This window comes from Tauraco erythrolophus, chromosome 1 (genome assembly GCF_009769465.1).
Source record: "Tauraco erythrolophus isolate bTauEry1 chromosome 1, bTauEry1.pri, whole genome shotgun sequence".
Lineage (NCBI taxonomy): Eukaryota > Metazoa > Chordata > Aves > Musophagiformes > Musophagidae > Tauraco > Tauraco erythrolophus.
This window is the reverse complement of record NC_141465.1, coordinates 127,572,353-127,588,559: the sequence shown is the minus strand read 5'-3', so window position 1 is coordinate 127,588,559 and position 16,207 is coordinate 127,572,353. Positions and strand designations below refer to the sequence as shown.

General features: G+C 40.9%; 1 protein-coding gene across 2 annotated transcripts in view; it reads right to left on the bottom strand.

Annotated features, from left to right (window-relative positions):
• Positions 1-1,029: 1,029 nt before the first annotated feature.
• NOX4 (NADPH oxidase 4) overlaps positions 1,030-16,207 on the bottom strand; it is a 110,206-nt gene continuing 95,028 nt past the window's right edge. Inside the window, exons 14-18 of one of the 2 annotated variants that reach the window (XM_086614256.1) lie at positions 12,603-12,722; positions 9,041-9,149; positions 8,391-8,459; positions 6,220-6,320; positions 1,030-1,150 (exon numbers count right to left, since the gene is read on the bottom strand). In XM_086614256.1, the coding sequence (XP_086470382.1) occupies positions 1,030-1,150; positions 6,220-6,320; positions 8,391-8,459; positions 9,041-9,149; positions 12,603-12,722 (520 nt within the window). The remainder of the gene's footprint in view (positions 1,151-6,219; positions 6,321-8,390; positions 8,460-9,040; positions 9,150-12,602; positions 12,723-16,207) is intronic. The other variant, XM_086614265.1, reaches the window with a different exon arrangement.

Sequence of the window (16,207 nt, the reverse complement as noted above, 5' to 3'; positions counted from 1 at the left end):
TCCATGACATCAGTGCAAACAAGTGTGACTCCAGGGAAGGTACTCAAAGATCAGTCAACGAAACATACTCTGGGACCTCTAAAATTGGATTTCAACCTGCTTTGTTGTAAAATAGTCAGTAAGAGCATCAGAATGTTTGATGTATTTGACATTCAGGACATATGAGTGCAGAGTGAGTAGAACTTCCATGTTGAGTGCATGGTATAATAAAACATCATATCCTGTCTGCTCCCATTAATCGCTTTTCTTGCTCCATCTTTCTGGCTGCATAAATCACGCTTATTTTGCAAACTCACCGAATGCTGAATCGATGCAAGATAGAGAGATGTCCACGTACAGCTGTTTGCTTGTCAAAACGCCATGATTTACATCACAACGGAGTCAGCCCACAAGTGCTACACACTTGTGCTCACTTTTCCATAGGTTCACTTACATCTTTCCCCATATTCCATCCCTTCTTTCATTCAGGGTGGGAATATTTACACCCATTACAGAAGCAGACTAGTGAGAATAACACTCTATATTTTAAATACAGAATCTCAATTCTGCAATGTATAAAATCTTTAATATGGAGTGTTTCCACCCCAAAGCCATGAGATTTGTATACCAACAAAAGCAGTATGTCTTTGTAATACACTATGTTTTGTCATTTGGATTAACCTGGGGCTTTGTTTACTGATCCAGCTTCAGAGGACTAAAGTGGAAGAAGTTCAAACGTTCCACAGATTCTTCTTCCAACAGCTTTTAAAGCAACTGTGTCTCTCCCCAGCTTCCGTACTTTTTAATTAACAGAAACAAACCCTGCCACAAATATTGTGTGAGCGCATTTGCCTTTGAGCATAAGCACTTATTATTTGTTGGTATACTGCTGCATCCATCATTTTCCAAAGTCTTAAATAATCATAAATAAGAAAATCTGTGCTATTCTTTGGTACATTTATGTCTGTTTAAACCACAGATGAACTTAAGTTGTACAAACAAAAAATTGCACTTTCATCTTCTAGAGAGTCTTGCTAGTCCAACAGTCTTTCAGCTGAAGGATTCTTTATTATACTCAAACCTTGTCCCATAAGAGTTGCTGCTGTTGCTCAGTTTATGAAGTATCTTAGAGATTTTGTTTGGTCCACAACAGAAAACTCCAATGGTCTTCCTGTTAAAAAAAAAGAAAAGAAGTTTTGACATTGCAAATAAACAGTAACTTTCTATCAATAGACAGAATTGGATTCCGGCCTCACTATATTATACATAAGCCAACTATGCATAGATTTTAAGGTGAGAACAGCTCACTAGATCATCTAGTTAGTATTAATGAAGCCACCAGACCTCCCCAAGTATCCCCACAACAAGCTGTATTACTTATTTGACTAAGACAACTCTTCGAAAAAAGTGCTTCATCTTAGTCTCAAGACACTAAGTGATGAAAAATTATGACTTCCCAACTCTAATTTTTTCCATGATTAAACACTTTTTTTCCTTAAAAATATGTCTCACTGTAATGACTTCATTAGTGTAACTCTTGATTTACACCGGCAGGAGATCTAGTCACTAACGGTGATTCGCTACACTAATGAAAACAGAGCACTACTAACCCATGATTATTTCTGGCAGCAGCAGAATAACTTTACTGCTTTAGTTTCACATTAGCATGCAATCTTTCCTTCAGCAGCTGTATCAGAAAGCCTTATAAAAAGCTAAAGATGATATGATACTTGTTCATCATCCACAGCTATCGGCCTGGGTTCATTAGTTAACTTTTTCTCACCACTCCGCCGACAACAGCTCTTTGCTCTCTGGTCACCTTAAACACAGGCTGTAAGATAGACTCACGTTCATACAGCATCTAAGGGCTCAAAGCAGTAGCCTGCATCAGAACAGGGCACATCCACAACAGCAGGACTGAGCCATAAATGATATTCATCATCTCCCTTTGTTTTGGAAAGATGAGGAGAAGGTGAAGGAAGGAGCAGAGAAAAGGGATGCAGTGCTGTTTCTTCTATATCATGAAAGAAAATTTCTTCATCTTCCTCCTGAAATTGTGTCACTACACAGAAAGATCTTTCAGATTTACCAGGATGGAGAGACAGCATGCAAGAGGGAATGTGGCTCTAACTACTGTGATCTATAGCGCTCACTAAGAGGCTGGAGACTTGAGTTCTGGTCCCTGTCTCCAGGACTGTTTCAGTATTTTATCCAGTAACTACTTAATACAAAATATCTTAGCGCATGCAAGATGATAATCAAATGCACAGTTCAAATATCTGTTTGATGAGAGAAGGGAACCAACATGTACAAGAAGAAATCTTTGATGCCTACTATCGAGTGCACGTGCCTGACATTAGGCAGCAGCTCAAACAGCACGGTAGTCCACGCTGTACCAGTGCACAACAACAATGACATGGCACAACTGAGGACTCAGATCATCCAAAAGCATCACAAAGTTACGCAGGTAACTGCAACGGTGCCCTTGTGCAGGCACCTTACAACACTGACTTTAATTGCCTTCAGTTACATCATCTCTCCTATCAATCCATGGAGAATATTCATAACTCATACGTTTCTCACCCTTATAATATATCTATGAAACTTTCCTGTCCTGGCAGTATTCCCTTTAATGGCAAGGGCTGTTGCGTTGGTGGCTGGATTTGCAGAAATAATGAGAACACTGTTGCTTGTTGCTCTCAAATAAGATTCCTCAGCACTTGCAGACTCTGAACATCCTCTAATCTGTGCACCGTGGAGAAAAAGGGTGCACGAGCTGCCAGCAAGAATCTGTTTTCTACTGTGTACTTAACTGAGAGAATTAATGTTGTTGTTTGTTTTCATTAGTCTAATTAGTACAGAAAACTGATACATAAAACCCAAACAGTGCGTCTGTCTCTCTCCCTTTCATTATATATATATAGCTCCCAAAGCACACACGTCTGATCAGTATATACTGCTAATGTATTCCCATCCCAGCAACATCCTTCCAAGGTACACACAATTTTTGGCTAGTAAACAGAATCACAGAAAGGTCAAATGATTTGCCTAAGGTCAAACAAGAGACCCGTGGCTGATTAAGAACGTCTCCTGAAACCCAGCTAAGCCACTGCCCCACGCCGTGAGCCAGAGGTTCTCGAAGTCCCTTCCCGGCATACCCACCATCAGCATCTCTTCTGGACATCTCTCTCCGTACCACTTACCCCCCACAGTTCACAACCCACGTCCTCCCCCACCTACGCCCCCCAATTCCCTGCTTGCAGATACCTCCCTGCCTCGTTTGGCTCCTGCCCGGTTGCTGTGCCACGAGCAGGCAGGCAGCTGAAAGCAGCTACTGCATGGAGCAGCACGCTACTACCCTGAGCTGATGGGCTTTAATCACTTGTTTGGGTCAGTGGCTCACCTTGTTGCTCAAATGAAGACAGGTCGCTGGGTATTGCTGAGGCACAATGTCTGAAAATCTTTTAAATATCACTAACATGTCTATATTTAAGGAAACTGTGTTATAGTCCATTGTTTGTAATAATTATAAACATTAATATAAGATTTTACTCATTAAGAGCACCGAGCAAATAACTCCTCAGTGTTCCTATGGGATGAGTAGGTCAGCATGTATTCTTATATCCATTTTATGAACAGCAGGAGGTGACGGAGAGGTGAAATACTTTGCTACCTAGGGAGGACAGAGTCAGGACTTGAAATGTTCCGGTTTTAAATCCCGCATTAATTCCTAGAGAGAAGTCTCTTTTTTACAGTGCCTGAAAAATGTATTGTGGTACTCCATGCCCTTCTCTCCCACAGAGAGTCATGTCTTTTTCTAGGTCAGTGTCTGTCTGGAAAAAAGCAGGTGTCCATTTGAACTAAGCAGAATGGAGAAAGCGTGGCAGCTAAGGCATGGTACAAGTTTTTCATCCAGGAAACAACTGAACAGAAACAAGGCTTTTGCTCCATGCCCAAAAAGGGAGCATGAAAAACAGGACCCATAATTTATTATACAAACTGTCCCAACGCACATCCTTGGGTGTCATATAAAATACCAACAGTAGATGGCACGCGTCTGCTCCTCTTAGTCCAGAAGAAAAGAATCAGGAAACTTGATGCTGGGTTGTTCCATGTCATGCTCTGAAGGTCTGGCAAAGCTCAGACACTTACAAATGCACTTTGCTTATTCGGGACGCAAACAGCACCGCCAGCAACAATTCGCAAACCACAAACCAATCAGATGGCTAAATCGGAGAGAGCTTTGCCAGCTGCGTGTTTATTTATGCACAGCTTTTACTAAAAACACAAGATAAAAAGTGGAAAACATCTTGGCTGCCCATAAACAAGCCCAAGGGGATGATTGCAAATACATGCGAAAGCCTGAACACTGGCATCAGATGTTGGAAACAATTTGGTTGCCCTGCTTTTTTTTGTGTGTTTTTTTTTGTGTCTCTGTATTACAGCAGAGTTGTTTAGATGGAAAGTCACTGAGAAATAAGAACTGAAATAAAGTTAGAAGGAGACCAGGAAATGGGAAGACAGACTCTACAGAAAAATAGAAGTTCTCTTGGGAAAGAGGGAGAATATTTACCTACAACACATAAGTTTATGTGGGATAGCTGAGCTATAGGTTGCACTACTGCCTATCATGTGACACGCAACTATATCTATAGATACAGACCTATAACTATAAACCCTAACATAGGGACGACAAAGGATGAGGAAGCCTACATCTTAGCAACTGGAGGATAATCAAAAGAGTGAGAACATTACTGGTACTAAAAGACACCTCGCTTGGTAATGGTGGCACAGTTTAAAGACCTGATGTGGAAATGCAGAGGAAATGGTACTTGAAGTCTAATCAGCAGTAATGCGATGGAAAGCACAAAAGAAAAAGTAAGTATGACTACCACTGACAGCTTCATCTATATTATGTGCACTTACAGCCTTGCAAGGAAGTGGCAGAAACCTCATCATTTTCATCTTCTAAAACTGCATTCACATGGTTAAACAAAAAAGACATTAGAATGGAGCATAAATGGTCAATACTCCTCTATGTGGAGGACCCTGAGCCAGCAAGTCAACTTGCTTCTCTACCTCTCTACTTCCCTTTCTTTCTCATGGTTCTTTACTACAAAACCCTTCTCTAAGTGACACTCGTTTGCACAGTGTGAGAATCCTACTAGGGATGTCCCTCTGTAGTGGCCTTTGGGGCATCCTGGCAAGGGACCATGTCCACAACAGCCTCTAGGACCTGAATCCAAGACACACATCGTCAGCAGCCTACACTGCCAAGTGTGATACATACTGGAGCTCAATATTTCTCAAGAGCCAGGGCTCAGTGTTCCCTCATCACATCCAGCTACAGAGGAGAAGCGTCAATAAGCCACGGGCAGATGTTCACTTTGCAAGTGCAAGAGAGGACAAAACGTTCTTGAGGGAAAGTTCTGTAGGTGAATAGAATCATGACAGCACCTCTCAACCTGGTGCACCCAGATTACTATCAGAATCTACTGAGGGTGGTTTACTCCCACCCCACTGACTACACCAGAATTAGTGAAGACTCACACAATCCCTCTTACCAGATCAGCTTTCGAGGCAGAAAACTGACAGCGAACTGTAAAACACTCTATCAACAATGTTGGATCTGGACAAAGACATTGCATAGTCTAATTGCATGTCTTCTCTGGCTTACAACTGTCTTGTTTCAGACCATAACATGCTTGCCTAGCACAGTAAAAAGACATTGTCAGGTCTTAACAAAGAATAAAAAAGTGCCAGGAAATCTCCAAAGACAATATATCCTCTGAACAAAAAACAATACAGAACAGTTGGATTCTTCCTTGTGCATTCTGTTTATAAACCAGTGCTATAAATCATGAAAATTACAGAAGTCAACAATTTTGAAAAATGCAACTTCATATATAAAACCAGCATATGTTGCAAGCAAGATATTGTCACAGACAAAAACATATGCAATCTTTGTACAGTGAGATGGAAATCTATTACTTTTATTTTCTGGGCCACTGAACATCCTAGCTGCACGAAAAGATGAACTGTTCTGAGTGTGAAAAAAAAATAAATTTCCTTTTGTACAGGCTATCTCTCACAGCAAAATATTAGCCCATTTCAACATCAGTAGGTTAAACATTACACTCTGAAATAAACCCCCAAAATATTTTCCTACAAACAGAGCTGGAAACAGGTAATATCCCCACTCTTCAAGTCATGGCATCCTTCCAGCGGACTGGTACTTACCGCCTGTTACACTTCGCTATTTCATCAAAAAGGAGTTTCCATCGGGGTCGTCCAATCAAAAGTCTTGAGTTTAAAGCTTGGTATTTTTCACCAATTATTTTCTGCAAGAAGCAAAAAATTCCATTTTGCCCAATTTGCAAATTGCCTCACATCACCCAGGGCTCCCATTTCTGACATTGGCTCACTTATCACATTGCTGAGGTGTAAAACCTGAGCACGAGTATCCGAAAGTTGTGATGAAAACTGCAGCCATTTAACGCACCAATACCTGTGCTCACTGCCTTGTCAATGGCTCTCCTTGGTGTTCGCTATACATTGTTCTTCATGCAGCTGCTTATTAATCTCCCCATCACTTTTAAACCAATTTATTTAAGCCATAAAACAATATCCACACTCCTATTATTCATTCCCTCATTGGCTTTTAATGCTAAGCTGGAAGAAACACTGCAGATGCAAAAATCATTTCTGTCTGAAGTCTTTTTTTTTAACTGTGTACAAGTAACTATTAAGATGACTAGGTCTGAAAAAGTAACAAGGGAAATCTTACATTTCTCCCTGAGAGTAGTTTGCCAGCTGTTTTGAGCCGCCGTAACAGCAGAAAGCAGCCAAAACTGCTCCCTGGATGGATCCCAACCCATTCCAGCAGTGCTAACTTACCAGCATTTTTATAAGGTCAAATGCCCTTCCATTGCAGGGCATTCCCTTTCTTTAGGTTTCTGTCCTAACGTGATAGAAAGGCAGAGAAGTTGTATCTTATCTAGGTGACCAGATTCACTCCACTGCTGAATGATCTGAAACATTGCTCGTACCAGCTCAAACACAGAGCCTTGGCTAACTCATCCTCCGTTGGCCATTTACATTCAAGAGGCATTTGCTGAAGGATGGGCTTGGCTCCCTGTGGTCACACAGGCACGCTACTTCTCAGCAAAGGGAGCATGAAGCAAAACTGTCCTAATTTTGGCAAGAGTCAGCACTTTGGACTAACATCAGTGAGCACATAAGCTGTATGGCAACGGAGAGTTGAGTTTAACTACCCCTTGAGAAATCACGATCAGCGTTATATTTCATGCCAGTTTTGTCCAACAGCCACAAAAGAAAAGTGACTTTAAAGACAGACTTAAAATCAAGTTAACTTCAGTAAATTCAGTAGCTGCTTGGTACACAACATTAGAAAACTTGCTTTGAATTGTCCATTATTACAATCTTACTGTGTCTCTGCAATGCAGTCCTGCTTTGGGTTTTAATTTTAACCTAAAAATCACACATCAGGTTCATCAATTAGGTATTTTCAAGCACACCATTCCAATTGACATATGTTGTCCAGATACTAAATCTGCAGAGCACTGTTTGTAACTACTGCAGCCATCATATCGTTTAGACTATTGGATAGTGTTCCTACCAGAGCTGTCAATGTTATACTGTCTCCACCTGATACCAGGCAGATCAAAATCCTTTGGGCATGGTTTCTCACTGCATTTCATGTTTTGTAGTAGCTGTTAGGCTTGGTTCTGGGCCCGCTGCAGTCAATGGAAAGCTTCCAGATGCAGCAGGGCAAAGAATCAGGCCTAAGCTCATGTGCTAAATAACGTAGAATGAAGATCGTAAACATAAACAGCTACGGGAGATGCCAAGAGTTGGGGAATTAGTCCAACTTTGGGGTTGGTTACACATGACAATCGACAGTTCAGTATAATTTCCAGCCTCATATATCAAGAAATTTGTAACTTTTGTTTATATTTGAGGCAAAGAAATCCAAAGCTTTTAAAAATAGCTAGTTTCTCTCAAAATATTTATTTGAAAAGAAGATTTGAGCTTGCAAGCTCTGAGAACTATTCGGTTTTGATTCTCAGCCCAGAAATGATGCAGATTTCCCATCAAACACAGCCAATCGTCTGGTCCGTGGCCTGGCCTGGAAGGACCTCTTTCCTAGAAAAGGAAGATATGGATTTCTGCCTACATCTAATCAAGTTAAGGCTACTAGACTAGATTCTCTTAATTCTATGGGGATGGACTTGCTCTTTTGCCCTAGTAATAAATCAGTCGCTTGAGTTTATGGTCTCATTTCCTGTTTTTACCAGCTGCAGTAATTCCCTTTTGCCTTTGACTGACAGTTTGCATTGTCTACTACCCCAAGGTCTAGTTCAGTTTACAAACAACATTTAGCCACATACCTGTATTCCATCTGGTTGACTGAGGTACAGCTGGATGTTTATATAGTCTGGCCGATTCTCCTGCCAAAGCTGGGAGGATGACAAAAACAGCTAGTGAAAAAATACCCCTTCTCTTGATGAAAGCGTAAAGTCACTTGTGCTACTATCCTGAGGGACTTGGGTTCCAGCATCAGTGAAGTAAGCTTTTTAATGAAGAAGACACGCTTGCATAGCATCCCTTCATGCTCTCCAGAATGTTGCACATCATGCTGTGTACAAAATACTATTTTAGGAAGCTACACTGCTTTTAAAACCCACCTGAAATTGTAAATCCCCCTCTCTTCTCCATCTGTCTATTAGCAAATGGCTAAAGGCCACTCAGACTCCCCAACCTGCATGTTCTTCTTCCATCTCACAAATTTCACAGGTAAGCGTCCAGATTGCTGGTACCTGGCAACACTGTGCAATGAAATACTGGTGACAGATACTCAAACTCCTTTGTGCATCTCCGAGAATAAATGGAGTCTGGGTCAGGCAGCCCAAGCAGAAGTACTGCTGGACCTTGCTTGTTTGGAGCAAGTCTGCTTTCCTCTATAGCATGGCAGTTGTGTGGTATGGACATACCCTGCATTTATTAAGTTGTCACTATCTCTCCAAGCAACATCCATTACCTTGTTGTGCAACACACAAAGCAGATCTGCAAACCAGCGGAAAGATTCAATGTCCCTGCACACCCAAATGAAGTAGAGTCTTCTGAGCTTGTAGCATTTCCAGTCATCACTTGAAAATAAAATGTTTGGGTAATTTAAAATTATCATTTAAAAAGGAACATTAATTAAGATGCTTTATATTCATTAGTGGAAATGTGAATTTCCATTAGAAGGTAAATGCTAAGTTGCTTTTCATCCTGTGATACATCAGACACTGAAATGACCAGTGCAGCCTATTATGATGATCCTGAGAATATGAAATGTCTACCACAGAGCTAACACCCTTCACAGATACTGTTTCCACATTAGAAATTGTTATCTGTACAGATTATTTGGGCAGCAAATATGGATCATACATCATCATCAAACTTTTATTTCAAAGCAAAGCAGACATTCTAAGTTCAAGTGTATTATGTCAATTCTTTATTAGGTTTATAAGAGACTCACAAGAGGAAAATATTGACAAATGCAATAATGTCAGGACTTAATTCTGCCTTTATATGTGAAAGGCTCTCCTTGATTATAATTAATACTCTAGCAAAATCACAAAAGGACAAATCAAATCAGAGCTCCATTGTGTTAGGGAACTGTGTGATGTATTACAGTCCTCAGAAAACGCTGGTGGGGAAAGTGCAGTCATGGAAAGATTCTGGCGTTGCATTTAGAAAAGCAGAAGTCTCATGTCACATTTCTAATGCAAATAAAATACAAATATCAAGCAAAGGAAGGACTGCAATGAACTATGAAAGAAAATAGAAGTGAAAAAAGTCCTGATAACTAATGAGTTCAAACCAAGCACAAACATCCAGGAAGCATCTTCTTAGTTAGCCAGTGCTGTTTCCTGTTCTTCTGATCACTGAGATAGCCAGTGCACAGATTGTTTCCTCCTTTTCCTCCTAAAATAATTTTCAGATAGAGAAGGCCATAGCCTGTCGACTTCAAACGCTAGTCCCAGGAGACAACCTCTGTCAAAAAGTTTCAGGATACATCTCACCATATCCACTGTGCATTATTTCAAACTCTAGGGTTGCTGCCATATCCATCAAAGGTATTGTATTAATAGATCTACTTAAGTGATGACTCCAATCACTGTCTTACCTCCCCAAACCCCTAACTTCCCCTGTAAGTCCAAGGAGCAAGAATGGAGACATTCTCTGCAGCATGTAGGGGCTGAGAACCCATCTTTTGTATAAACTCCCCACAGAGAGAAAAAAAGTGCTTTAAGACTGGAGAGTACAGTGTCTTTCAAATCCTGATTTCAGCTTTTATTTGTAAACTGTTGACTTGCAGAGCAGGATTTCCTCCATCTTTTTCTGACTGCCTATACTAAGACAAGCCCTTAGGAAAGGTCACAATCTGGTCAGATGTGACAAGATAACTATAAGCAGTAGCAAGGAAAATAAGTGCCTTTCACCATAAAAAAGGATAAAATAAGAGAAAAATGAAAGGCACTTTGTATTGAACTGTGGTAGCTCAGTAACAAAACACCACTCTCGATGATGAAACATTGCAGCTGGACAAAGAGGCTGGACTGCAAGACTTCATGGAACAAATCAGGCATAGATTTAAAATAGCACCTCAGACACATATGCTTGGGTCTACCTCCAGCAGGATATATTATGGAATAAAGGTGAAATCCCCCATTACAACCCAATTCACATGTATATAGCACTTCTTGTGTGTTTCTCTGTTACCACTGCCCATAACAGCCATTATTTACAGACCCTTCAGCATGAAAGCCACTAGCTTTCCTTAACGTAAGTTATATTTTCTTAAAAACAGGGCATAGGGTTCAACAGTGAAGTGGAGGGAAGGGCAGGAGCAGGAATTAAATTGTGATCATACAACAGGAACACAACTGAGCAGGAAACAAATGACTACATCGACAGGCTTCTAATCTGCCCCAGACCTGCATGTCCTTGACACAACAGGACTGGCCCTGCTCCTCTGCAGCGCTGGCATCGTAAGGCAGTTTGCATGTTCACACCTGCCAGTTTCTGCTTCTACTGCAGGGAAAAGACAACAGGCAGATCATCCACCAAACCAGGGCTTTGTTGATGGTCAAAGGAAAGCAGGCTTAGACCATTACTGTTTCCCAGAATCATGGAATAATTCCCCTTTATAATGCTACAGCGCACAAGGGGAAGACTGGCTACAAAGGCAGGTTATGGAATTGGCTGCTTGGAAGCCCATTTATGGCTTTATCCAGATAAATGGACATTGCAAAAGCTTTTGAACACTAACCTTCTATGGCAATGTCTGTGCAAGTTCCTCTGATAACACACCAGCACAAGCAAACTTCTCATTACCTGCTGTTGGCCCATCATTATCATCTGTGACTTTTTTGGCTAAGCACTGTCAAGGATAACCTGTCACAAGGAAAATGGTCATCTTATCCACCTCAGCCCCAGGCTTTCAGGAAAAATGTACCCTCTTTTTGAAAGGATGATCAATACGCTTTCAGAAAAAGAAAATCAGAGAGCCCAAGATGGTTTTTGAGGGCTGCAGCACTACAAGACAGGTGATGCTGATAATTTTCAGAAGCGCTCAGCACTGTCAGGTCCAGCCCAGATCAAGGACAGAAGAACACGTACAGCATCTCAATTCCAGGCTTTAACTTCACTTTGGAGTTAGACCTGGCCATTGGCATGTTCATCTTAGAACAAATGCTTTAGTCGTGCCCTGTAAAACCTTCCCAAAGCCCGCTAGACTTTCAACACTTCAGGGAAAGTTTGCCATTTCAGTTGGCTATTTATGCAGTGCCTATGAAACAGGGGTGCTTAACCTGTGACTGGAGCTCTTAGCTGATAATCCAGCAAAAAAAAACACATATCGATAGCAATCACAAAAGCAAGTCTATTTCACACAATGTAAGATTTGGTGGGAACCATGTTGCCAATGTGACAGAGAAACAAGAAGTGAAAGGTTTGGTCTGAATAGAATGTCAAGGTTTTAAAAAGTAGTAATATTAGAGAAACAAGAAAAAAAAAAAGTAAAGAAAAAGGCATACCTAAAATTTAAACTTTTCCAATGGAATTAAACACCCAAATGCTATCCGAATTCAAGTTGATCTCTTTTCTTTAAAACCTTAAGCTTACACATTTATGGAAGTCAAACAGACCAGGAGAACTGGCCCTCATTTCCAGCAGAAAGGCTCTCACAACTTCCTGAATCTCAAAAACTCATTATCATAGTCCATAACCTCATCTAAGCTGGGACTAGGGGATCAAGTCCAGCCGAAGGGCTCTGACTACATTAATCACAGGCTAGGCTGGTGGCAGGATATAAAGGTTAGTGACACTGTCCCAGCTCAGGTGCCTCACTGGCACAACTCTGCCACAACTCTTTGACTTACAAAGCCTGTATAAGATTATTTATGCTCTTCAGGGGACATTCCAGTTCTCCAAGGAATCATTCACTTATATTATGCTAATGGAAGTTTTTTAATCCTCTGAAGGTCTTTCTGACATGCGCTACTATGGTAAACGGGGGAAATGGCTTTAAAAGGCTTACGATCACTTACAGCAGTGTGTTGAGTATTGATGCAAATGGTGTAACTCCAATACCTCCAGCCACACAGAGGCTGACCTCGTAGTTCAGGGATTCCTCAAAGGGACTTCCAAAAGGTCCATCCACATACAGTCTGCAGAAAAAGCAAAAAGAAAAGTTTTAGAGAAAGCTGCTAAAAATCAGAGAAGGGATGAAAAAAAAAAAAGAGTTGTTTCAATTTTTTATTAGCCTTGGGATGCAGAATATGAAAATCTTTTTCCTGGAAAGCTTTATGGGAAGAGAAATCAACGCACAAGTGGTATGAATAACTGTTATATGAAATCTCTTGGCACACTTCGTGATTAGACAAGTCATTTTTTAATCAAACATGTGGAGGTGACTAAATTACGACTGCCCTTTGTGTCTGCTATTAGAGGGCAAAGAAAGTGCTGCACTGGAAACAATAACAACTCAGTGGGTCACAAGCAGGAAGACAGTTTGGCTAGCCCTGCCTAGCAGGTTCAGCTCCTGAACATCAGAAACAGCTGAGAGCGACAAAGGGGTACAAAAATCAATTTTTCGTGGCTTCTCATAATGCTTTTCAAAGTCCTCCAGGGAATAAAGAAGAGGTGACACACATCCACCCTGCAGTGAGCAAGAGGAACAAATTCACGTCTACCTACTCCTTCACTTCACATCCAGACCCTTGGGAATGTGATCTATCCTAATCATAGAAGGTATCTGAAGAGACGGATAGCTCTTTAGAAACTATTATGACGAGAAGTTCAACAGTACATTTAGTCAAGGTCCATTCTGTGTATGACTGGCCCACTGGATCACCACATTTGAGGTAGATGATGAATACCACAAAGTGTGGTGGGACCAGCACTGTGTTCAGCAGCTCATTGACTAGGTATTTGCTCACAGCTAGGCTAACTGACATCAGTCTCTGGCCTGAGTCCACACAGAAGTTCCAACATATGTAGTTTTATACACACACACACACTGGTACTATCATGCAATTAAGCTAGGCATACTATTTGTCTAATAAAAGGACACAAACTTCTCCTTTATACCATCAGTCAGAAAATTCAAGGCAGAGGAGACGTCTCTTTTCCCAGACAACATCTTCCAACCCTCATCTGATTCTTTCCTTTTGAGGGCTGGATCTTAGCCATAACTTAAGATTTCAGTCTGAACGCATTTCTTTTAGTTTTGTGGTCTGACAGTTGGCATCTTACCAGTCAAGACATCTTGTCTGGGTGTCTTTGGCCAATACGGTCCTTTCTAGGAAATTTCTTCCAGACTTTTGCTATTGCTGACATCCTGATGCCTCATACGTTAGGCTCCTTTTTCTACAGTGTCTAGTCTAAACACAGATAAGTACCTACTTTCTGATGGATCTGGAGGCAAACGGGCTGATCTTTAGCTATGCCCTGTCTTATAAACTCCTTTCTTGGCTCTTGGTGTATTATCTGAAGAGAAAGCGAGAAGACACTGGGCCAGCCACAGCCATCATCAGAAAGCATTGGAAGTGCTGGCAGTAGATATTTTTAAATAACCAAAATTCCTCACTGATATTCATAACTAATCAATCTGCAACCCAAATACACTTATTCTTATTTCTGTCTTTGCATTCTGCAGTCAAGACAGTATTCTACAAATGTTCTTTTGGAGAATCTCAAAACTTTTCAATGCCAGGTATGAGAATACTAGAAAAACAAATTCGCTCTTTACTTAGGATAGATAAATTCTTTTGCACAACGGGGCCAAGAAAAACTTAACAGGATGTGTGCATACAATATAAACATAACTTTTATCTTCTCATTAAATGTTTCCTGTTACACAACACTTTCTACCTCATTTGCTTAACAAGGGTTTCTTTTCCAATAATGAAATGACACCACTGCTGGTGCAGGGTGCAGAAGCAGCTGCTTTACGAGATCTGCTAAATGTTGCGCTATAATTTGACTGAGGAGGTAAAGGAGCATCTCTTATTTAAATAAGCAACAGGAGAAATGTAGACAAACAGGTCATTACTCTGAAATCAATCTGGTCTGAGGGACATTTTGAGAGAAGTCTGCAAATGTTATGGGTCTCAGATGTATATCTCAACAGAGGTCTAATTTTGGGATAACAGTGTAGGGCAAAAAGAAAAAAAAAACTGGATAATGAAGACCAGCAACTGAAGTTCACTGTCATTCCTGGCATACCTCTTACACATATACACATATGTTACCCTAATCAGATCCTGCCTAGCTGGTGAAATCTGGAGAATCAATCCTAAAGGTATGAAGGGCATAAGCACAGGCCTGAGGGAAATTCCTTGCATTTTGCACAAGCAGCACTAACTTTGGTTTGGATATACAGACTTAAAGCAAAAATTTTGGAGGAAAAACACAAGCAAACAAAACAAAAGCAAACCAGCAAAGGAGAAATTACCCCAGTGGACATGCCAATAGCTATATACTGTGGGGCTGCCACTTAGCAGAATTGCACTTAAGCCTACTTGAGGGCTATCTGAAGTATGTATGTATGTCTGACCTCAGAAGGGACTAAGAAATTCCTGGGAAGCCTGAGTGCCTCTGAATACCACTGACACGATCAGGAGTTTAAACATGCAAAACTAGATCCAGTCACTGCAAACCAGTCAAGCACGGTGCATAATTCCATGCCAGAAATTCAAGAAACAACCTTCAATTAAATATGTATTTTGGTCAGATTGCTCCGGTTTGTGGCCCATTAGCCCCATCTGGCCTGCAAAATATTTCTATCTGCCCACTGTGTCTTCCTCTGAGGGAGTAAGGAGAAGTTGTCTGGACAGCAGATGCAGTCAGAGGAGCCAAGAGGCTCCTGCTGTGCCTGCATGTGGCCCAGCACAGAACAGCCAGAAGTCACCGCTTCCAAGTGCGAGAAAGAGAAATGGAAAAAAAGCTGGAGAAATATTGCTACTGTGTTAACCCACTTCACAAGACTGCCTGAAAAGACTGATTCCAAGGATAACATGATCTCCCTGGAAGATTTTGTGAGATGTCATAAACATGTCATAAACATTTAATCCCATTTTACTGTGGTGATAATTTATAACTAAAAGAAACGTGAGACTGATGCCCTGATGGAGGTGGTCAGTTAGGAACTGATCCTTCTTTTACTCAAGTCAGTGGAAGAAAAAACCCTTCCTGATGTCGTATCAAACAGTGCAGTGATGAACAGAGCAGCGATTCAGTCATGGACTTTTGCAGAGATTATGCCACTTTCACTTCCTGTCAACATGTTCCTCCTTTCATTTGGTAGTACTGAAAAGTTTTGCATAAAAGCAGTTCATTATTGCTAATGAAATCTCATAGCGTTCAATAAAAAGACAGACAAGCCAAGGGGGAGTAAGATGACTTTTTATTGTGCTCCAGATACATCACACTCCCATGCTATGCTCTCCTATCCCCCCAGTTTTAATTTAATTAACATGAAAGAAAGGATTGGAATTTTACTAAAAGTTTAGAAATTCTCCCTTCAGGCAAACTTATTCAAATAACAAGTTGTTCTTTTCACATGTATTCATTTCCAGGCCTAGGAGTGCTCTCAGTTATTCTGTCACAATTTCTTAACTCACAAACAGAAAAAAAGCTCCTCAAAGCAGAA